This window comes from Podarcis filfolensis (assembly GCF_964270895.1).
Source record: "Podarcis filfolensis genome assembly, chromosome: 13".
Lineage (NCBI taxonomy): Eukaryota > Metazoa > Chordata > Lepidosauria > Squamata > Lacertidae > Podarcis > Podarcis filfolensis.
Window position 1 is genome coordinate 36600117 of NC_139615.1, and position 22996 is coordinate 36623112.

Genomic DNA, 22996 nt, shown 5'->3' on the forward strand with positions numbered 1-22996 from the left:
GTCATAGCATCCTCTTTTTTGCTCTTCAGAATATGGCGGACCTACATGTGGGAAACCTGCTGGAGGGTGTACTTTTCAGCAGTGCAGGGTGGGGTGGTAGGAGTAGAGATGGGCGGGGACAGTTTCCTGTGCCAAAACACCCAGGTACTGCACATGTGGCCAGCCAGTGAGTGATCTTTGAAAGCTCAGGAGCGTGAGGACCGTTTTGTTTGATCTCTTTTGCTTTTTGTTTCCTTCATCTCCCCACCCTGGTCCTTTTCACAGGGAACTCATTAGGTAGCCAACGGGCAGACAGTATGTCAGTGCGAACGTACTCCTGTTAACGCCAAGATGACTAAGGTCAGTATGTGCTATTGCTCTTTGACACTGACTACATACCTGCAGGGTACTGTGAAAGCAACACATGCCGAACCAGAGTCTCGTGCTCGAGAGCTAATGTGGTGTAGCACTTAGCGCATGGGTAGGCAAACTAAGGCCTGGGGGCCAGATCTGGCCCAATCGCCTTCTAAATCCGGCCTGCGGACGGTCTGGGAATCAGCGTGTTTTTACATGAGTAGAATGTGCCCTTTTATTTAAAATGCATCTCTGGGTTATTTGTGGGGCATAGGAATTCGTTCATTATTTTTTCTCAAAATATAGTCCGGCCCCCCACAAGGTCTAAGGGACAGTGGACCAGCCCCCTGCTGAAAAAGTTTGCTGACCCCTGACTTAGCGTATCCGATGTAGACCAGGGAGACCTGGATTCAAGTCTCTCCTCAGTCCCAGAGCCCCCAGGGCTGCTTTGGGCCAACCTAACCTGCCTTGGAGGCTTGTTGTGAGAATAAAGGGGGTGGAGGACAAGTCCATACAGTGATACCTCAGGTTAAGAACTTAATTCATTCTTGAGGTCTGTTCTTAACCTGAAAGTGTTCTTAGCCTGAAGCACCGCTTTAGCTAATGGGGCCTGCCACACCGCCACTGCACGATTTCTGCTTTCATCCTGAAGCAAAGTTCTTAACCCGAGGTAATATTTCTGGGTTAGCGGAGTCTGTAACCTGAAGCGTATGTAACCTGAAGCGTATGTAACCCGAGGTACCACTGTATACAGTGTGGTACCTTGCTTCTCGAACGTCTCCCTTGACACCACTGTGTATGGTTACAAGGAAGGAGATTCTAACTAAACATCAGGAAGAACTTTCTGACAGCAAGAGCTGATAAATCGTAGAACAGACTGCTTTGGGAGGAGGTGGACTCTCCTCCCTTGGAGGTTTTTAAGCAGAGGTTGGATGGCCATCTGTCAGGGATGCTTTAGTTGAGATTCCTGCATTGCTGGGGGTTGGGCTAGATGACCCTTCCAACTGTACAGTTCTACAATTCTGTGATTCTGTGGTGCCACAAGTCCTTTGGAGGAGCGCTAAAAGCAAATATGATAAAATAACAAAGCACCCCTCTTCCAGAACTGTCTCCAGAGTCCATTTCGCAGCTGCTGGGACAATCATTAAAGGAGAGGAACAGGCTGGCGATGGCAATAATAATAATAATAATAATAATAATAATAATAATAATAATTTATTATTTGTACCCCGCCCATCTGGCTGGGTTTCCAACAAGGATTAAAAATACATCAAAATGTCACACATTAAAAACTTCCCTGAATTTAGATGTCTTCTAAATGTCAGGTAGTTGTTTATCTCTTTGACATCTGATGGGAGGGTGTTCCACAGGACAGGCGCCACTACCGAGAAGGCCCTCTGCCTGGTTCCCAGTAGCTTTGCTTCTCGCAGTGAGGGGCTGCCAGAAGGCCCTCGGTGCTGGACCTCAGCATCCGGGCAGAACAATGGGGGTGGAGACGCTCCTTCAGGTATACAGTGGTACCTCAGGTTACATACGCTTCAGGTTACAGACTCCGCTAACCCAGAAATATTACCTCGGGTTAAGAACTTTGCTTCAGGATGAGAACAGAAATCGCGCGGCAGCAGTGGGAGGCCCCATTAGCTAAAGTGGTGCTTCAGGTTAAGAACAGTTTCAGGTTAAGAACGGACCTCCGGAATGAATTAAGTACGTAACCAGAGGTACCACTGTACTGGGCTGAGGCTGTTTAAGGCTTTAAAGGTCAGCACCTACACTTTGAATTGTGCTCAGAGTCAGTGAGTCAGCGAGGGCGAAGTAGCGTCGGGGGCGTGTTGGTGGGGGGCCGGATCGAAAGGGCAGGCAGGTTGGCTTAGGCCTGCAGGCTAGGGGCTCCCCACTGCTACTTCAGGAAAAGGAAACTTGCTGTTTTGTTTCTGTAGCGCAGATGCCCATTCGCTCTGCCCTCGAGGCAATAACGCCGCTTCTCCTTCCGCGCAGATGCCGCCCCCGAGTGCATCTGGCCGCCACCACGCCTTGGACAGGAGGACTCCCCGCCACCGCTGCCCCTTCCTCATCATGTGCGCCAATCCAGACTGTGAGGAGCCGCTGCTGTTGTAAAGAAGGAGAAAACGGGACCACGCGGGGAGGCTGGAGAGAGGGGAGGAGAGGGAACGAACGAGCTCCCCCCACCCCACCCCTTCCTCCTAGCAGCAGTGGCTTGTGCTCTCTGGCAAACCCTCGAAGGACTCAAGCTGAGGAGGGGGCCCGTCCCCAAATCTGCAGGGGCTGCGGGCCTCCGCCTCTGGTGTCTATTTATTGTTGTTGTCGTTCCAGGCAGGGGCATAAGAATGTGAAAGAAAATGTACGCCCAGCCCTGCCCACCCCACTCCTCCACGGCAGCCTGAGCTTCTCCCTGTTCTGATTCCCAGTAGATCCAGGGGCATCTTGCATCGCCCTCCTGTTGCCACGGATCGGACTGACCAGCCCACCTGCCCTCCTTTCCCTGCCCTCCTAAGGGTGCTAAACGTCCATTGGCACTTTTTTTTTTTACTTTTGGGTTTTTTCTGCCTTGCTGCTACAAAGGTGTACCTGGTTCCAGCTCGCGGCTGCCGGGAGGAGGTTGCTGCTCACGTTAACTCTCCTGCCCTTCTTCTCAACGAGAGCGGGGAGAACAGGGTGGAGGGTGGGTGGGTGGTGGCGCAGGTACGAGGGGGGGGGCCTGGTTTCCCTCCCTCCGCTCCGGACTCTCGACTCACGGTGGGAAATGTGAAGAGAAGCGCTGACGGATAAAGAGCCAGGGCCCACCCGCAGCAGCTACTTGAATCGCAGAGCTCTGAGCTGGGGATGCTTGTATACTTTGCCGCTGCCTTTCCCCAGAAGTGGCTGCATCTTGGCACAGGCGAATCCCCTTTTAAAAACAGCTTCCCTCTTTTTCTCGCCCGGCCACCAAGATGCAGCTCCCTTTCCCTCTGAGAGGAAGGGCCTGGGATTTTGATGTGAGATGGAGAGGGCAGTGGGACACCCCCCAAAAAACAACCACCACCTATCCGCACTATAATCCCGGCTCAGTGGTAGGACAAAAGTGTATCCTGGCCATTGGTGGGCTCTTTTCTTTCTTTCTCTTAAGAGGAGCAGGGAGTCAGGATTTCAGGTTTGAGATGCTCAAACCAGAAGAGGGAGATCTCAGCCTGGGGTGGGCAATTGAACTCTGGACTTTTACAATATGGCACACAGACCCCCCCACCCCTCCCTCCAAGACTACTGTAATATAAGAGTTGTATTTTCTGTGTATATCTGTGCTGTGGAATCTTGTGTAAATTGAATTTCTTTTTCGACCGCCGTTACAAGTTCTCTGTTAATTTAATAATGTGTCCTTCTCTCCCCCCCACCCCCTCCCCCCTGCACGCCCATAATTTTCATTTGATGTTTATATTTTCTGCCTTTTTTGTTTTTGTTTTGTTTTTGTTTTGTTTTTTTCCTGGGGAGGGTGTGCGGGGGTGAGGGGCAAACCAAAGGGGGTTGTTTTGCATGAAAGTGGGGAGGGTGGGGGAGAAGAAGAAAAAAAAAATACAACCTTGACAAAAAAAAATAATTCTTATCAGGGAGATTGTGAGGGGCAAACAGGAAGCGGAGGTGGTGCAGAAGAGATCTCCTGCTCACCTCAACTCCAGTTTACCTCAAGGTGAAGGGGAGAGGATGGCGGGGCCGCAGTGGAGCGAGTGATAGGAAATGTTTAAAAAAAGAAAAAGAAAAAAAAGTTTGAAAAGATTTTCTAGGATCTCCAGATTTTTGTTTAATTCGACAGCAAGCACTCTCTTCTGAACAGCAAGGAACATTGCCTGAAGGATCTCTCTCTCTTACTGGGCAACACCCCCAAAATGTCGTTCTCTGTCACAGTCTTTATAAGCCCCCAAATCTTCTATATTCTAGCGAGACCAGCCAAAGTCTGAGGAAAATTACTACAATGCCGAGACTGCGATCCGAACCCTACTTGCCTGAGAGTCAGACCTGTCAAATTCAGGGCAGCCCTAACTATTTGTCTACTCGGAAGTAAGTCCTGGTAGCAACCATATTTAGGGCCCCTGCAATGCCACCAATGTCGTGCCAGCATTGTGATTTTTAACAGTGCAATCCTGACATTGGTGCAATATTGCCCTCGTTTGGGGGTGTCCCGAATCCTGGCTACAATTTGCATTTGGTTGCCTAATGAACTTTGATTGGTATCCTGCCTCCAGCTGCCATAACTGAACCACAGGATTGCATTATAACAAAAAAAGAACCTGAGATGCGGTTTTGTGGCCAGGAGTTTGGTTCAGTTCTCAGCGGCTCCCATTGGAGTCTATAGGAATGAGTTCCATTTTAGGACACAGCTGAGGGTGCAAAAAACAACAACACCCAGGAAACTGGGTTGAACTTTTCTTCGCTGTGTTTCTGAACAAACACCTTTATTTCCTCCCCTGTTAATGAACAGCTGCTTTTCCTTCCTATTTGGATTTAAACAAAAATAAAATTGTGCCCTTGGAAACGGCATCACCACAGGAGCAGAAAATAGCCTCCACTGCCAAGGTACACAGATATGCTTTGCAAAAATTAAAAAATCCGCCCCAGGCTTTTTGCACCTTAAAGGCCCCTCCCTTTGCAACCACTCCTCTGCCCATAAGGAAGTTGAGTGTTTTGCCAGGTTTTCTATAAAGAGAAGTTACTGGGGTTGGGTTGTGTCTGCCCAATCCATGGCGAGTCTTCTGGGTCCATGTAGCATCAAGGACGTGTGGTCTGCTTAGTTAGGGAGCATTTGCAGGATAACTGGGGCAACAACCCATTGCAGCGTGTCTCCACCCCCCTGCCAGGGCCTTGCACGGATCCAAGATCCTATGGAGAACAAATAAGGGAGGGAGGGAGAGGGAGGTGACTTGAAGCCAAAATCAGCCCAGATTTTGAGACTTGCTCCTTCTGGGGAAACATCAGCACCTGGGCACCTATTTGAACTGACACAAGTCACAAAGGCGAATGAGCTCACATCCCACAGAACCTAAATTAAATTATCGAGAGGAAGGTGTGTTCACATTCGCCTATTCAAACAGCGGTAGTTTACTCCTGTGTTAACTTCAGCGGTAAAGTACCTCACTTCTGTACTATTCACACTAAGGGGACTAAACTACGGCTCATCCACGCTTATCTTTCCCCGACGGTTCCTAGGCATCTCAGCCCACTTTTTAAAGCTCTGTGTCTGAGCACTTCCCCCCCAACCCCGACACTTTCCCCACAAAAACCCCCTCTCCTTACCTCTGAATTGGAACAAACGGCAATTTGGGTTTCCCATGGATTGCGGTTTGCTCCGATTCAGTGGTATAGAGCGAGTGGCCACAGGGAAAGCGCCACGGCCAAATAAATACATAAATAAAAGTGCTCAGGCACAACTCTTTCAAGGGCAAACCCGTGCCTAGAAAGGCAACACAAGAGGAAGTCCGGATGAGCCCCCTGTCTGCTTTGCCCCCACCACATGAAGGAGAAAAGTGGAGGTTCTTTCATATTCTCCTGCCTCGCTTGAGTGAGGAATTTGTCTGCCTTTAGAAAAAGACATTTAATTTGGCAATTTTTGTCGGTGGTGGGACAGGAATGGTGCTGTTATTCCTGAATTCTTTGCCCTGCCTCTTTCAAACAGCAGTAAATCCACCAATGAATCTTGCAGTAGTCCATTTATTATCGAACTCCTGGTTAAGAGTGAGCCAGAGAGACAGCAATTAGGATCGCACCCAGCAATTGACCCACCAGGAAAATACCAATGTGAAGGCGTTCTGTGTATCTCCAGTTTAAAAGGCTGACCATTTGTTTATCATCTGAATTTTTTTGGAGGGGGGCAGTGCAGAGACATTGGACTCAAGCCATTAAAAGAGGGAAGGGGGAGCTAGCAGAGGAAAGTATTTTGAGAACGTGTTAAATGTCCCAGTCAGCAAAGCACTGCCTACTATTGCCTTTGATGTGTGAATGAGAATATTGAGATTTTAACAAGGATACAGCATTGTATGTCTGGAACTCAGTGCTTTTTTTCTTAAAAAAAAGTTTAGAGGTACTCTCACTTTCCTACTTATACTGATATACTGCCCCTCAGTGAGGCCAATCTTAGATTCACAAAATGTTTAGGGGTATGCATACCCAGAAAAAAAGCACTGCTGGAACTACAGTGGTATCTGGTTAAGAACTTAATTCGTTCTGGAGGTCCGTTCTTAACCTGAAACTTTTTAACCTGAGGTACCACTTTAGCTAATGGGGCCTCCCACTGCCGCTGCGCGATTTCTGTTCTAATCCTGAGGTAAAGTTCTTAACCCGAGGTACAGTGGTACCTCGAGTTACATACACTTCAGGTTACATACGCTTCAGGTTACAGACTCCGCTAACCCAGAAATAGTACCTCAGGTTAAGAACTTTGCTTCAGGATGAGAACAGAAATCGTGCTCTGGAGGCACGGCGGCAGCAGGAGGCCCCGTTAGCTAAAGTGGCACTTCAGGTTAAGAACAGTTTCAAGTTAAGAACGGACCTCTGGAATGAATTAAGTACTTAACCCGAGGTACCACTGTACTACTTCCGGGTTAGCAGAGTCTGTAACCTGAAGCGTTTGTAACCTGAGGTACCACTGTACAACTGCACCATTCCATTTAAGGCACTTTTGTACCACTTTGTCATGGCTTGCCCCAAAGAATTCTGGGAGTTGTAGTTTGTTAAGGGTGCTAGGAAACCCCCATTTCCCAGAGTGGTTTAGCAATGACTCCCTCTTCCCAGGGAATTGTAGGGTTTTTTGGTTTTGTTTTAGGGGATTAGGAGGGTCTCTTTAAGAACTCTTAACTTAAAGATCCTAGGATTCTTTAGGGAGAACGATGACAGGTAAAGTGGCATAAGAATGTGTTGAGTGCATGGTGTTCAGAATTCCACTCCAGGCAGTTGTGGGATAGCAGTGTCTGTCTAGCAAAGAGATAAAAACTGGGGAAGGGAACATATAGAGGGGAAGAGCCTGGGGGAGATGGGTTAATTACAACCTTTCTAAAACCTGGAGAAATACCCTCCCATTCACCCCAATTTCTCACTCTACCATAGGTAGAGACTTTGGAAAAAACAGCAACTATGTCGGAAGCAAAAAAAGAAGACGTGTTTTTATTTTCCATGGAAACAAGACAAAGCAATGGCTATAAATTAAGAATAAAAAAGGCAGGTGAGGTGGAGTATCCGTGATAGGAGAGGGGGAGAGATGGGATTTTGGACTGAGCCAAAGCAGGATAGTCCCAAAATACGAAATCAGTGTTTTTCCACATGCAGTTTTGTCTTCAGGCTTCATGTACAGAGTTTGCTTCTTAGAAAAAATACACTGCCAGGTAGTATCCTGCTTGTACCTTTAGGGCACTTGCAGATTCACAAGTTCCAGGTGGGACTCAAGCACATAATGGCAAACCCGGGTTGCACAATTTCTGCTGATCGGAAGGTATTGTGCAACAAACCTGCTTCCCCACAAAAAAATGGCCTTTTGTGATGAAGGGAAACTGCAATGAAAGTGTGGGATGACGCTTGCTTCAAGACAATGACATCATCTAACCTTCCCATGGACAAATCCGAGCGAATAAACACAATAAACAGGTTGTCTGGAAAGTGCCCTGCATCCTTTTGCTTCTGAACTCCTAAAAGAAGCTGCCAAATGTGCATCTCTTGGCAGATTCTATTTGCATTCCATCCTCCTCTTGCACAGCAATAACAACCCAGATTTCAGTTGGGATTTCCCATAATGGTTTAGTAAAGTAAAAAGGTAAAGGACCCCTGGAGGCTTAAGTCCAGTCAAAGGCGATTATGGGGTTGCGGCGCTCATCTCGCTTTCAGGCCAAGGGAGCTGGCATTTGTCCACAGACAGCTTTCCGGGTCATGTGGCCAGCATGACTAAATGGCTTCTGGCGCAACAGGACACCGTGACGGAAGCCAGAACACACGGAAACGCTGTTTCCCTTCCCACCACAGTGGTACCTATTTATCTACTTGAGCCGGCGTGCTTTCAAACCGCTAGGTTGGCAGGAGCTGGGACAGAGCAACTGGAGCTCACCCCGTTGCAGGGATTCAAACCGCGACCTTCTTATTGGCAAGCCAAAGAGGCTCCATGGTTTAGACCACAGCCCTAGTGTAAGCCAGCAAAGCTCCATCCAGAAGTTGCTGGACTCCCAACTCCCAAAATCCCTGACTGTTGGCCATGCTGGTCAGATGAGAGAGCTGGGGGGGGGGGGAGGCCTTCACGTTGGCTTATTCTGCCCTAGGAGAAGATAGGCAAAATGTTCTGCATCTGTACAAAACTCTAAATTCGAAAGCGGAGAATGTTTCTGTATCTCTAGCAGTTTGTGCAGATGAAGGGAATTCGCCAGGCACAACTTGACGTGCAAGGAGAAAAGGGGCCAGTGCAGAATAGAATCTTAGAATCATATAGTTTGAAGGGACCCCCAAGGCTCAACTAGTCCACCCCCCTTGTAATGCTGGAATCTCAACTAAAGCATTCAAGACAGATGGCCAAGACAGCAGGGATGGGAAGATGCGGCACTCCAGATACTGAAGGACTACAACTCCCATTATCTTTGATCACTGGTTATGCTGGCTGGGACCGATGGAAGCCAAAATCCAACAACATTCAAAAGGCAGCAGGTTCGCCATTTCTGCAGTGCAGGGCAATTTATCATACGCCTGTTAAAAATTCCCTGCTTTAGAGAACTTATTTAATACACAGGAGCCCTTAACATCATTAAAAAAACAGCTTTTGGGTTTCCAGCAAAGTCCAGTGTAGCCTGAGCCACGGGATGGCTTATCGCATGAATTGGGAACCTTCGGCCCTCCAGATGGGGCTGAACTCCACCTCCCATCAGCCCCAGCAAGCATAGCCAATGGCCAAGGATGATGGGAATTGTAGTTGAGTAACACTGGGGGAGGGAGGACACGGGTGGCGCTGTGGGTTAAACCACAGAGCCTAGGACTTGCCAATCAGAAGGTCAGTGGTTCGAATCCCCACGACGGGGTGAGCTCCCGTTGCTCGGTCCCTGCTCCTGCCCACCTAGCAGTTCAAAAGCACGTCAAAGTGCAAGTACAAAAATAGGTACCGCTCTGGTGGGAAGGTAAACGGTGTTTCCATGCGCTGCTCTAGTTCGCCATGCAGCCACGTGACCTGGAAGCTGTACGCCGGCGACGCTCGACAGACTCTTTGGCATCTTCATAAAAACCACAATGCCCAGAATTCCTTGGGGAGAAAATGGCAGTGAAGCGAGTGATGAGGCCATTGTAAAGCCGTTTAGACGCTGGTTCACCCAGTTGCGTTTATTCCTTGATGACTCAAGTTATCAACACCAGACTCTCCAAGTGTCCCTATTTTCCAGGGACAGTCCTGGATTTACAGAAGCCGTCCCAGTTTCTGATTTGATCCTGGAATGCCCTGCTTTTCCTTAGGACATCCCTGTTTTCATCGGAGAAATGTTGGAGCGTATGGAGTTAAATGATCCCTGAGCCAAGGAGATAAGTAACTATACAACCTTTTGGAGACATCTGAACCCTGTATGGGGAAGTTTTAAAATGTTTTCTTATGTTTTTTATATATGTTGGAAGCCACCCAGAATAGCTGGGGCAACCCAGTCAGATGGGTAGGGTATAAATAATGATATTATTATTATTATTATTATTATTATTATTATTAAATAGGACACCCCTATTTTCATTGAAGAAGTGTTGCAGGGTATGCAACACCCATCTGTGAACAAGCAATGCCACACCATCACCACAGATCAAACTTTCAAAGGGTGTCGGGCACAAACGTTTCCGAAGAGACATTTCAAAGGAAAACATCTGGAAGTTCAGTCGGTTTGCAGTTCTGCAGCAAGTAGCCCAAAGATGCAAAATTGCACGATGTGAGTTGCCCCGGTGCCTGTTCAGTTGAGGCCGAGAGGGGGAAATTGCAGCTGCCCCACTGTTGCTGGATCCCAGTTGCCATCAACGCCAAGCCAGCAGAGCCAATATGAGGGATCATGGGAGTTGGAGTCCAATAACATCAAGAGAACCACAGATTCCCTGCCTGGGAGCTGAGGCATGAACAGGAAACCTATTGCTCAGGAGAACTATTGCTCAAACTTATTCAAAGGCTGGGGAAACATGCATCACTGAGGTGTTAGTAATCCCTTGCCCCAGGGTGGATTTGCTCAGTAAATGCGGGTCACCCTTCTTGCTCATCAGGCCACAGCCTACCTGGGATGGCCTCCCGGCTAATTATAAAAGCCAGACTACACAAGACTGCCAGTTCTGAAATTGTGTGTCTTCGAACAGCTGCTTTTTTAAGAATGAAAAGTCCTGTGAGAGGCAGAAGTTGGAAGTAGGGGGTTGGGTAAAGTCCAGCTGCTTAACCCTCTCCCTTCTTGCCATCGGGTATCCTCTCAAAACCAACTCCCAGCAGATTTTCCAGATGTGGGGGATAAATAGGACCCAAGGGAGAAAAACAACAGGGGTACATTTTTGAGAGGACAATGATAGGTGGGGAAACAACCTCCGGAAGAAAGAATTGTGGAATCTTCCATCACACGCAGTTTGGCTCAAAAAAAAATAATCAAGGGTCACCTGGTTCCCCCTCCCCCTCCTAACTTTGGTTTCTCCACCAGGGGGCGCTTCAATGCTCCTGCTGTTCAAAGATGGTGGCAAATGTCCTGAAAGAAAAAGAGAAGAAAGGGTTTAAATTAGGGTCTTTCATTACAATCTTTTTGCTTATTTCTGGTCAACAGTCATCTATCCTGCACTTTCTCCAAGGGGCCACAGCTGCCTACATGGAATGAGCAGGCAGTCTCCTTTCTAAACAGATGCCTGTCCTAGATCTGAATGCCGAGAGAGAGAGAGAGACCTCATATTGTTCCCATTTCACAGACGAAGAAAACTGAGGGCCGAAAGAAAAGAGTTTCCCCAGCTTTATGTGGCAAGCTGAGACAAGACTGGAGGTTAAAGCTGCAGGATCTCTGCTGGATCCTGGCTGTCCTCTCTCCAGGGGTAGAGTCTGCAACACAAGGAAAGGGGAGGAAGTAGATTTTGGAGCTCAGCTGCTGCCTCTTCTTAGGATTTGAATGGGATCAAGGGCTGTTACTTACTGAAATAAGGCTCCAGATAATTCATCCACGATGCTCCCTGCAAAACACAAAACAGAACAAATCAGGATTTTGCGGTTCGTAGTGCACTTACCATCTGCTCATCTTGAGCTTATGTCTCCCCATTAAAACTAGCTTTATGAAGTTGTTTATTGCTGTGTTTATTGCTTATTTCTTGGCAAGGAGCTTGAGGGACATAGACTGCTCAGCCTATTTTCTCACAATCATTCTGGGGGTGGAGAATGGCTGAGTGGAATATGTGGCGACGTCGGCCGAGACGACACAGTGAGCTAGATAGCTCAGCTGAGATTTGAACCCAGGTCCTTCCTAGCCACTGCCACCTGCACCCCCAGCCACCCAGTCCAAGTCTGACACTCGATCCGCTAACCCAGAGGTGGTCAGACAGCAGGCTTCCGGGATCTACTTCCATTTTTACTCAAAAACCCAAGACCCACAAACTGGAGCCAGGTGCAAACATACCCTTAGGCTCAGTACGCACCATACATTTAGAGCACATTTAAATTCAAGAATCCTAGGTTTACAGAGCTACAGATTCCAGCACACTTCACAAACAATCGTTTCCATTACTCGGGGGGGGGGTGTACTTTAAACGTACGGTGTGCATGTAGCCTATAATTAAGTAACAGGGTGCCTCTGAGCATATCCTTAGCCATGGATAGGCAAACTAAGGCCCGGGGGCTGGATCTGGCCCAATTGCCTTCTAAATCCAGCCTGTGGATGGTCCGGGAATCAGCGTGTTTTTACATGAGTAGAATGTGTCCTTTTATTTAAAATGCATCTCTGGGTTATTTGTGAGGCCTGCCTGGTGTTTTTACATGAGTAGAATGTGCCCTTTTATTTAAAATGGACCTCTGGGTTATTTGTGGGGCATAGGAATTCGTTCATTCCCCCCCTCAAAAAAAAAATAATAGTCCGGCCCCCCACAAGGTCTGAGGGACAGTGGACTGGCCCCCTACTGAAAAAGTTTGCTGACCCCTGCTCTGTACTCTATATAAAACTGAAAAAAAATGTTAAGGGAATCGTCGATGTTAGTAAAGAAACAGCGATTTGGATGTGCTGTAAACATGCAACACCAGATGGCGCCAGAGGGCAGGAAATTTTAAAACACACTTTTCCATAGGGATTTCTTTATTTTGTTATAACAATCCAGTGGGGGTACGCAGGGGTATGTGTACCCCTAAACATAGGAATTCGTTCATTTCCCCCCTTCAAAGTATAGTCCAACCCCCCCCACAAGGTCTGAGGGACAGTGGACCGGCCCCCTGCTGAAAAATTTTGCTGACCCCTGTCCTTAGCCAAGGACTTGTTTTGTGTCCTGGCCACTGACTTACCATACAAAAATCCGCTCCTGCTTCCTCCCCACCCACATATTTCTTCACCTCAGCAGCCAAACGTAGAAAAAAGGCTTTTCCTCACTGCTAACTTGCAGGATCTCCTACAAATCATGCAAGAGGTCTGCCAGTAGATCCCACCTGCCCACGCCAACGCAAAAGCCGCAAAGGGGAAAACCAACTCACCGGGTGCACAGGCCGTCTCGCACACAGGGCATACGTAACAGAAATGGCAATACTGCAGAGAGAGATAAAAAGAATTACCGCCGGCAGGGCACTGCTGTGGTTAAGGTTCACGAAACCAGAGCAGCAAGTCTGGGGCAAAGGGAGGGGTGGGGAGGAGGGAGGGGCACCGACCTGGCAGCTTGCGCAGTATTCGCTGCTGTCTCCTTCTTTGCAGGGGCACTTGTCACACTTGTCGCAGTCCTGGGGGTGGAAATTCAGAAAAACTTAGCTGGGTCTGTTTGGGTGGCAAGTCCTCAGCACAGCTCTCCTTGTCCTGCGTGCCACAACCAAACCACTCTGCCCATGTGACGCCTTCAGAATGGTGGATTTCTTGTTTGTTTTTTGCAGGTGTATTTGGCAATCTGTCAAAGGACCTGTTGATGGCATTTTACCATTGTACTGTTGAGTGTGTATTAACTTATGGTCTGTGTGTGTGGTTTGGGAGCTGCACGGCCCGGGAAAAAACAATGCTGTCCAGGGTTGTAAAGACTGCAGAGAGAATAATTGGGTGTACTCTCCCCACCTTAGATCAAATCTATGCTTCCAGGTGCCATAAGAAAGCGGCAGAGATAGCGCAGGATAGTACGCACCCCGGAAATGATCTCTTTCAGCTTCTGCCTTCTGGAAGAAGGTACAGGGTTATAAAGACCAGGACTAGCCACCTGAGAAACAGTTTCTACGCAATTCTGGTTCTAAACACAATATAAGGAGTCTCTATAGTATATTGTATTTTAAAATGGAGTTTCAGAGTTTTTAGGGGTTTTTGACGGTTTTATGTAGATTTTCAATTTCATTGTTCTGTATGGGACAATGACAATAAAGATATCGTATATCATATATCCTTGCTGTTGCAATACTAGTGCATTAGTGGTAAATTCATACAACATATCCCTTTATTAGTTGTTCCGTGATGCTTCCCTGACATTCTTGCATTCTTGCCATCTGGAAGGGCAACCTTGCACTATAGACAGTGCTTTTTTTTTTCTAAAAAGGTGTTTAGGGGTACTCTCATTTTGATGCAAGAAAACCACCATTTTATAGTTCAAATTGAGAAAAATAAATACAGTAAATGGGCAAAAGTACAAAGATTCACCAAATGTTTAGGGCTATGCCTCCCCCTGTGCCCCCCCAAAAAAGCACTGACAATAGCACAACAAAAGAAGGACCAAAAACAACTACTACAGCCACCCCAAACAAGAACATTTGCAGTATGAAAAGTTGCAGGGCTGCAGCAGGAAGTTACAGGGCATGCACTGGTTGGAAATGAAGCAGTATCTTTATATATATATTTTATGGTATTTAGAACACAGCCTTAGTTTGGACAAAAAAGGAGAGGAAAAGATATTTGATATTAAGTTTTGTATATTTCTTGATAAACCCTAATAAAGTTGATGCCATAAAAAGGGGGATTCAATGAAGCAGTATCATACCCTCCCACATGTTGAATCCCCAAACCGAGATGCGCATCTTCGTGGCTGTGCATGAATCATGTGACTCGTGCGAGATCACAGAGCCCAAAATATGCATTCCCCCCAAAATGCACATTTTGGGGCTCTGCGCAGGATTCGTGGCCCCGAAAAAGCACTTTTCTCGCGGCAAGATCTCAGTGCCCAAAATGGCCCTCATGCACTTGCATGAAAAAATGGGATGTCCCAGTTTTCCCAGGACATTTGTGGGGTATGCAGTATAAACACTCCAAAACTTTTGCAGAAGTAAACAGTATTGAAGGCGGGGTCACGTGTAACTGCCCCGATATCATAATGGGCACAACTAATCGTGAATGCACAATAACCCTGGAGGGTCCCAATAGAAACACAGAGAGCTGTTGGTCCATTTTGATTGGTATGGTCTACCCTGACTGACAGTGACTCTTCTGAGCATCAGGTCTTTGCCAACCCTACCGGGAGACTGAACCATCTGCATGCCAAGAAGTTCTGTGGCAATTCCCCAATTCATCCTGGTCCTTCAACACTATAGTTATCCTTCTCATCACCACATAGGAAACCACCATCACCAGAACCCCACTGGAAATATTATTTTGCAGTTCATTCTATATTTCAGTTTCTGGATTCTGAGCCTGTTTGTCCCTGCAAAAAAGATCTGAAATTGCCAAATCGCGGGTTCCTCGGCTGCTTTCAGCTGGCTGCTCAATCAAAACAGCTTGCTTTCCTGCACTAAGTTCTGCATCCATCCTTTCTTCTTCTCCCTCTCTATGGGATAACTTCTGGCCCCCCAGGTGTTGCTGAACTACAACTCCCAAACTGGCCCTGTTTGCTGGGTCTGGTGGGAGTTGAAGTTCATCAGCATCAGACGGGCATAGACTTGTACTGTATGTAGAACTCCTGCAGTCACATGAAATTCCAGGAGAAAGTGACACGGAGGTGCGATTCTAATTTTTTGAAAGAGACAGGTTGTGATTCACAAAACTCACCCTCCCTTTCCTAATTCTTCCCTGCTCCCCAACTGCCTAGTCCTCAAAATACGGCTGGCACCTTCCCCATCGCCCACCAAGGCTCCTGTGTCTTTAACAGGCGCAACAAAGCAGAAATTCCGTGGGTGAAGTTCCTTTCCGTCGCCTTGTCAACAGGCTATGAAACTATTTTACAGCCGTACATGCGAAACTGTCAGACCACTGACCCAATCGTGCCCATGCTCACACAGGCTTTTAAGTTCATTGACCCCTTGGTGAGCAAATAAACTGACATCGACCCAAAGCCAAACTCGGAGGGATGCAAATAGAGTCAAGAAATATTGATATATAGTCAGCATTGTGCATCCACCAATACCAGGAATCATAAAATGTTTCCTCCACGCACACACACCCCACAAAGGAATACTGTTGTATTGCCAAACTGTCATATTAAACACAGAGGTCCAAGGGGGGTGCACTCTGCACATGCCCTTTATTCTGGAGGCTCTTAGTTCCTGGTTAAATTTTCCATACTGTAGCTCGTAAACCTCTTTTCCAACTTCTTTTCTATCCCTCTGTGGGACGGCTGAATATTCCTGCATTGTAGGGGGGGTTGGACTAGAATGATTCCCTTCCCACTCTACAATTCTATGGTTCTATCTTAACATGGTGGGGAAGACCCAGGTTAGCTGTACTAACTAGGTAAAGGTAAAGGGACCCCTGACCATTAGGTCCAGTCAAGACCGACTCTGGGGTTGCGGTGCTCATCTCGCTTTATTGGCCAAGGGAGCTGGCGTTTGTCCGCAAACAGCTTCTGGGTCATGTGGCCAGCATGACTAAGCTGCTTCTGGCGAACCAGAGAAGCCCATGGAAATGCCGTTTACCTTCCCACTGGAGTGATACCTATTTATCTACTTGCACTTTGATGTGCTTTCAAACTGCTAGGTTGGCAGGAGCAGGGACCGAGCAACGGGAGCTCACCCCGTCGCGGGGATTCGAACCGCCGACCTTCTGATCGGCAAGCCCTAGGCTCTGTGGTTTAACCCACAGCGCCACCCGCATCCCTAGCTGTACTAACTACCAATGAGCAATTCCAAGGCCCTGTAGCTCTGTATCTTTAAAACAGACCTGGACCAGGTAGCCCTTCAAACAGAGGACACCTTCAAGTAGAAGACTGTAAAGTAGAAGATGGGGCCTCCCTAGATCACGAATCTCTATCTCATGTATAGTTTTGGCACCGTATCCATCCATCTGGGGAGGAAGAGGGGGTTGCAGGCAGGGACCAGGCAAAGAAGAACACAGGAACAACAACCCATCTCTGAGCCAGACCTTCAGAACGAGCATGCATGTAATAGGTTGTGCCAAAATAAGGCAGACTCTCATCAAAGACCTAACGGCAAACAAGGACAGGAGGAGGGGGAAGCCATGGCAGAGTTAAGCCCAGAAGAGGCAAGAGTTCTCCCTTCCTCCTCCAGAGATCCAAAGGGAAGGAAAAGTGTGAAGACGTATTGTAAAATCCACACACCGGCCGATAGGGTGTCTCATCAGAGGGCAATGAGAAGGAAAATTATGCCTGCTTCAGGGGCAGCAGGGAAAGCAGTCATGTTGCGGATTAATAGGCGACCGGACTAAAGCAGGAACAGGCAAAGATATGAGGCATGCAGGAAGAGACCCTTAAGGCTCGACCACAAATTGTTTGGGCGGTCAAATCCCACCCTGGAGAGCTGAGCAGGTATACGGGCGAAGGCTTCTCCTTCGTTACCTTGCAGAAGGCACAGTAGTGGCACAGAGAGCCTGCCTCGTACTCCTCATCGTCGTCGTCGTCCTCATCGTCTTCCTCTTCTTCAATGGAAAAGAAAGACATAGATACAGATGCCCAGAAGGGTCCCTCCCGGTGGGGGAGGGAGGAGGTTCTAGAGGGCAGCTGGGAGACCCCAGGTGGTTCTGGGGGCCCAGCATGTTGGTGCTAGAGGGGAGAAAGTTGGGCTAAGCAAAGAGGGACGCCAAATGTGTGGGGAAAGCCAAGAGCTTCTCTGTGTGGGCTAGGTGGCAAAAAGCACGGGGTCCTTCGAAGGGAAGGGAGGGCAGCCACAATTTATGGGCCCTTGGGGACATTTGTGAAAGCCAGGGGTTGGTTAACCCTAATGAAAGCCAACATGGCCTCATCCCACCCTACCCCACCCAATAAGCTTCTCTCACCTTCTCCCTCTTTGTGGTGCTTCTTGGCCTTGTCATGGCCCTCATGCCTGGGGTGCTTGTGTTTGTGCCCTTCATCCTCATCTTCTTCCTTGGACTCCGTTTCATCAGACTCGTCTTCCTCGTCACCATGGTGATGGTGATGGTGGCGGTGCTCTTTGCCCTCGTCAGCTTCCTTACGGCGATGGCGCCCGTGGGCCTCTTCCTGGTCATCGTCATCGTGGTGATGGTGATGGTGATGACTGGCATGCTCTTCTTCTTCTTCACTGTCGTTATCATCATCATCCTCATGGTGATGGTGGTGAGCATGATGTTCATGATGATGGTGCTCCTCTTCATCACTGTCGTCATCATCGTCATCGTCATCGTCGTCATCATCATCATCATCATCATCATCATGGTGGTGGTGGCTACCATGATGTTTCTGATGGTGGTGGTCATGTTCATCATCATCATCTTCATCATCATCATGCTCGTGATGGTGGTGATGGTCACCATGGTGTTCGTGGTGGTGGTGATGTTTGCCATGGTGGTCGTCGTCATCGTCGTCATCATCATCATCATCATGGTGTTGATGGTCACTATGGTGTTCATGGTGATGTTTGCCATGGTGGTCATCGTCATCATCATCATCATCATGGTGATGGTTACCATGGTGTTCATGGTGATGATGATGCTTTCCATGATGGTCATGGTGGTCGTCATCGTCGTCATCGTCATGGTGATGGTTGCCATGGTGTTCATGGTGATGATGATGCTTGCCATGGTGGTCATGGTGGTCGTCATCGTCGTCGTCATCATCATCGTCATGATGGTGGTGATGGTCACCATGATGCTCATGGTGCTGATGATGCTTGCCATGGTGGTGGTCATCACCACCATCATCGTCGTCGTCATCATCGTGGTGGGAACTGTGGTGATGATGGTGCTCTGCATGGTGATGTCCAGTGTGGTGATGATGGTGTTCCTCATCATCATCGTCATCATCATCATGGTGATGCCCTGCTTCATGAAGGTGGCTGGCATGGTGATAATGATCGTCGTCGTCGTCATCAGCATCATGCTCTCCATGGTGGTGATGGCGTTCGCCCTCATGGTGTTCGTGGTGGTGGTGCTGCTCCTCTCCCAGGGCTCTAGGGAGCCTGAATGAGCAGAGCAGGACCAGAAGGAGGCCCATTGTCAGGGCCTTCCAGGATGCCATGGCAGAAGGGGGTGGGTGGAAGCAAGACACTCAGAAGTCTCGGAGGCAAGCAACTCGGGAAGGCCGTCAGCCTGCAAGGAGAGCTAAGGGGTAGGAATATACAGTTTCCAGCCCACCGTTTGTATGAGCGACGTCTACAGCTGGCCTAGATTAGCCCTTCAGCCAACAGCCAATGGCTGCCCAGCCCAGCCTCCAAGACAGATGAGAGCACCAAGCCATGGGCTCTGCCGTGCCCTTATATGAAGTGGCTGGGCTGGAGGGGGTGGGGAGGAAAGGAGAGGTATCTAAGCTGCTTGCCATAGTGCAAGGCTATTCTTAGCCGTTAGAAGCAACTGTGCCTCACTCCCTCAATGTGACAGGGAAGCCAGCAGGGTTTCAGTTCAGAGGAGGCAGAAATAAGAGCCAGGACTCCTGGGTTCTCTGAGAGAGAGGGCATATATGCATGTGTGCATGTGTGGTTTAGTGCGCTAGAGAAACTAGAAGCTCAGAACCTTGGTTTATCTGGCACCTAGGAGCTAGAGCAACAGGCCTAAGACCCTGTTTCCTGAAAGGAGAGGAAGGCCTGATGCGTTAGGGTTGATATCCGGATATAGTGGTACCTCAGGTTACATACGCTTCAGGTTACAGACTCTGCTTACCCAGAAATAGTGCTTCAGGTTAAGAACTTTGCTTCAGGATGAGAACAGAAATCGTGCTCCGGTGGCGCAGCGGCAGCGGGAGGACCCATTAGCTAAAGTGGTACTTCAGGTTAAGAACAGTTTCAGGTTAAGTACCTGAAAGATTTAAGTACTTAACCTGAGGTACCACTGTATTATTGAATCAGGCAGACCAGAGGTGTGGCGGGAGAACAGCAGGGGGAGGACAGAAAATGCCCATTTTAATCCACGTGGTTTGTTATTTGCTGGTGGAAGTTGTTCATGCTCATTTGTTTGTTTCGTTCAGTCTAAACTCTGGGAAGTGAGCAATTTTATCTTGTGCATACACTGAAACAAATCAGTAGATAGATAGATAGATAGATAGATAGATAGATAGATAGATAGATAGATGATAGATAGATAGACAGATGATAGATAGATAGATGATAGATAGATGATAGATAGATGATAGATAGATGATAGATAGATAGATAGATAGATAGATGATAGATGATAGATAGATAGATAGATAGATAGATAGATAGATGATAGAGATAGAGATAGATAGAGATAGATAGATATAGATAGATATAGATAGATAGATAGATAGATAGATAGATAGATGATAGATAGATAGATGATAGATAGATGATAGATAGATAGATAGATAGATAGATAGATGATAGATAGGTAGGTAGGTAGATAGATGGATAGACAGATAGATGATAGATAGATAGAGAGATAGATAGATAGATAGATAGATAGATAGATAGATAGATAGATATAGATAGATAGAGACAGTCTATCATCTATCCCTTCCGATTTTGGATGGTTAAAGTGGAGTTAGGCCGAACTCCCCACTACCACAAAAGACGCCATCTCTGGGTTTTACGAAAGGCAGCAGCCCAATCAATTTTTAAAGGAAGCCCAAGGATAGGGCGATAGGAGGAGGCTTACAGGGAGGCAAGTCGGACCCCTGCTTTTCAGAGAGGAAAAGGAGCGCTACTCAGGAGCCAAGGTGATGCTCCAGAGCATTTTATTTTTTTGAGAGGCAGCGTTCCTTGCAGCCTCAGGAATGTGCTGATGGGTCCCAGCGGTTGAAACCGAATCCACAGAGCTGGCCGAGATCTATAAATACCTGCGCAGCCCTGCAGTGACCTGGATCATTCCTGCTGGTGTCCTGTTCTCCGGATGACAGTGCAAGAACTGCCCCTGAACAGGTCACAATCCCCTCAGGAGGAGGATGGGGGTGAGACCTGGTTTTGTCCAACTTTTAACGTGATCCTATCTAATCCGTGTGTCCAGAAACATAATGCACTCCCAAACCAGAAATCTGCACTTTTCTAACTGTGTGCGCAAAAAAATATGTATGAATATTAGGGGAAAGTGTGTCTAAAGATGCATATACTGTATTTTTCCGTGTATAAAACGCCCCCGTGTATAAGACGTCTCTTTTTGGGGACTAAAAATTGAGAAAATGGGGGGAGATTGCCCCGTGTATAAGATGAACCCAAATTTTTAGCATAACTTTTTAATAAAAAAAACCCCAGTTTATACACTGAAAAATACTGTATATTTTTTGCCAGGGGGGGGCATGTACTAAACGGAGTTATATTAGGCAACATGGCTTGCAAAAATGTGCACATGAGGCGAAACTCCACACACACACACACACACACCCTTGGGAGAAATGAGTGCTAAAATGCTGACAATTTTTTTGAGAGGATTTCTCCTCCCCTTTTAATGCAATCCGATGTATAAACATGGGTAACTGAAGACTGATATAGAAGAGAACCACAATTGACAGATTTGTCCATCGCGATCACTGCAAACAATCAGGCCGAACCAAATGGGACTCTTGGAGGCACCTACAACTGAGGTTGTCCATGTCAGGTTTTAGGAACTGTTCAGTCAGGGATGCTGCGCTCACACAACCACAGTGTTGAGAGACTCAGGCAGAAGTGTGTAAGGGGACGAAGGAGGGTGCTAAGGAGTTGGAGAGCTTGCAAAGGCCCTCCTCTTTCCCTTCATACCAAGAAGCCACCAGGAAATGACGTCCCCACATGGGGGCAAAGGAAAACTAGAATGCCCAGAACTCACAGATTGGTCTTACCTCCCCAACCCCCTGGATTGCCCTTGGGTGAAGAGCAGGGAGGTGGAGAGTCCCCTCAGTGTTCAGAGGGCCCCCTGTGTCACATTGGGACATTGCACAACGTTGTGCGTGGGCTCCCTCAATCTTCTGCAGAAGATGGCGCCTCTCGTCTCAGGCATCATACAGACCATCCTGCCCGAACTTGCAGTCGTGTGTGTGTCTGTAAGATATAAACGTAAAAATAATAAATAAGTGTAAAGGGTTGAGGGAAATGATATACAATGAAATGAAAAGGACGTTTAAAAGAACATTTGTAAAAAAAAAAAACCCCAGAAGCTTTCCTCTTGGGAATTATAGGGACAGTACTAGCTAAATTAGGGATGCGGGTGGCGCTGTGGGTTAAACCACAGAGCCTAGGACTTGCCGATCAGAAGGTCGGCGGTTCGAATCCCCGCCACGGGGTGAGCTCCCGTTGCTCAGTCCCTGCTCCTGCCAACCTAGCAATTAGAAAGCACAAAGTGCAAGTAGATAAATAGGTTCCACTCTGGCGGGAAGGTAAACGGCATTTCCGTGCCCTGCTCTGGTTCGCCAGAAGCAGCTTAGTCATGCTGACCACATGACCTGGAAGCTGTACGCCGGCTCCCTCGGCCAATAGAGCGAGATGAGCGCTGCAACCCCAGAGTCGGTCACAACTGGACCTAATGGTCAGGGGTCCCTTTACCTTTACCTTTTTACTAGCTAAATTGTAGAGAAATTTATTCATGTATGCAACTGCAGAGGCAAGAATTTTACTTGCCCAAAGATGGAAAGAAGTAGTAGTAGTAGTAGTAGTAGTAGTAGTAGTAGTAGAAGAAGAAGAAGAAGTTGTTGTTCCAGCAAAGGAAGAATGGATACAAAAATATGCAGAAATATGCAGAAATGGTGAAACTTACCAGAAGAATAAGAAATAAAGATAACAAACTTTTTACAAAAGAATGGAAATAAGTTTATTGAATATTTACAGATAAATTGTAAGCAGATAAAAACACTGGCAGGATTATTGTAATAACCTGCAGTTACATAAGAGTATATATTTAAAGAAGATAAATAAATGAGTAAGTGAATTTGTATATGCAGAAGATATTGAAAATAAATTTAAGGAACCGCAGAAAGAGGGGAAAGGAAGTCAAGTTTTAAAATGTTGAAATGATTGTGAAATCAGTGAAATGTATATATCTGAAAAGTATAAATAAAATTATATATGTGTGTGTGTGTGTTTGTGGTTGAGGGGAAAAGGGGGAGATGCAACTTTATTTACACCTCCGTGTGATCTCAAATGGCAACGCTTTCCAACAGAATCAGATTGCACCTTTATCTGGGAGACACCCAGCAGTCCTCAGGCGTGAAAGAGGGACAAGCTCCTGCACCTTTCATAGTTGTGCAGAAGAGA

At 47.4% G+C, this 22996-nt stretch overlaps 2 protein-coding genes across 19 annotated transcripts in view; one reads left to right on the plus strand and one right to left on the minus strand.

Annotated features, from left to right (window-relative positions):
• PPFIA3 (PTPRF interacting protein alpha 3) overlaps nucleotides 1-4174 on the plus strand; it is a 63148-nt gene extending 58974 nt beyond the window's left edge. For all 18 annotated transcript variants that reach the window (XM_083582459.1, XM_083582473.1, XM_083582470.1 and 15 more), the window contains 2 exons: nucleotides 265-339; nucleotides 2329-4174. In XM_083582459.1, coding sequence (XP_083438585.1) covers nucleotides 265-323 — 59 coding nt within the window. In that variant the 3' untranslated portion in view covers nucleotides 324-339; nucleotides 2329-4174. The remainder of the gene's footprint in view (nucleotides 1-264; nucleotides 340-2328) is intronic.
• A 3275-nt stretch (nucleotides 4175-7449) lies between these two features.
• On the minus strand, nucleotides 7450-19049 carry HRC (histidine rich calcium binding protein). The gene is made up of 7 exons (XM_083583182.1): nucleotides 17643-19049; nucleotides 17206-17285; nucleotides 13166-13234; nucleotides 12995-13046; nucleotides 11460-11496; nucleotides 9504-11027; nucleotides 7450-9313 (listed from the first exon to the last, which is right to left on the minus strand). Exons 1-6 carry the CDS (start codon nucleotides 18838-18840, stop codon nucleotides 10991-10993), a joined length of 1473 nt encoding a protein of 490 aa, XP_083439308.1. The 5' UTR covers nucleotides 18841-19049; the 3' UTR covers nucleotides 7450-9313; nucleotides 9504-10990.
• Between the last annotated feature and the right edge of the window lie 3947 nt (nucleotides 19050-22996).

Coding starts and splice junctions, on each gene's coding strand:
- HRC (XM_083583182.1), bottom strand. CDS start 18,840: ATGGCATCCTGGAAGGCCCTGACAATGGGCCTCCTTCTGGTCCTGCTC. Junction 17,286..17,642: donor GCACCACAAAGAGGGAGAAG/GTGAGAGAAGCT, acceptor TTTCCATTGAAG/AAGAGGAAGACGATGAGGAC. Junction 13,047..13,165: donor AATACTGCGCAAGCTGCCAG/GTCGGTGCCCCT, acceptor CTCTCTCTGCAG/TATTGCCATTTCTGTTACGT.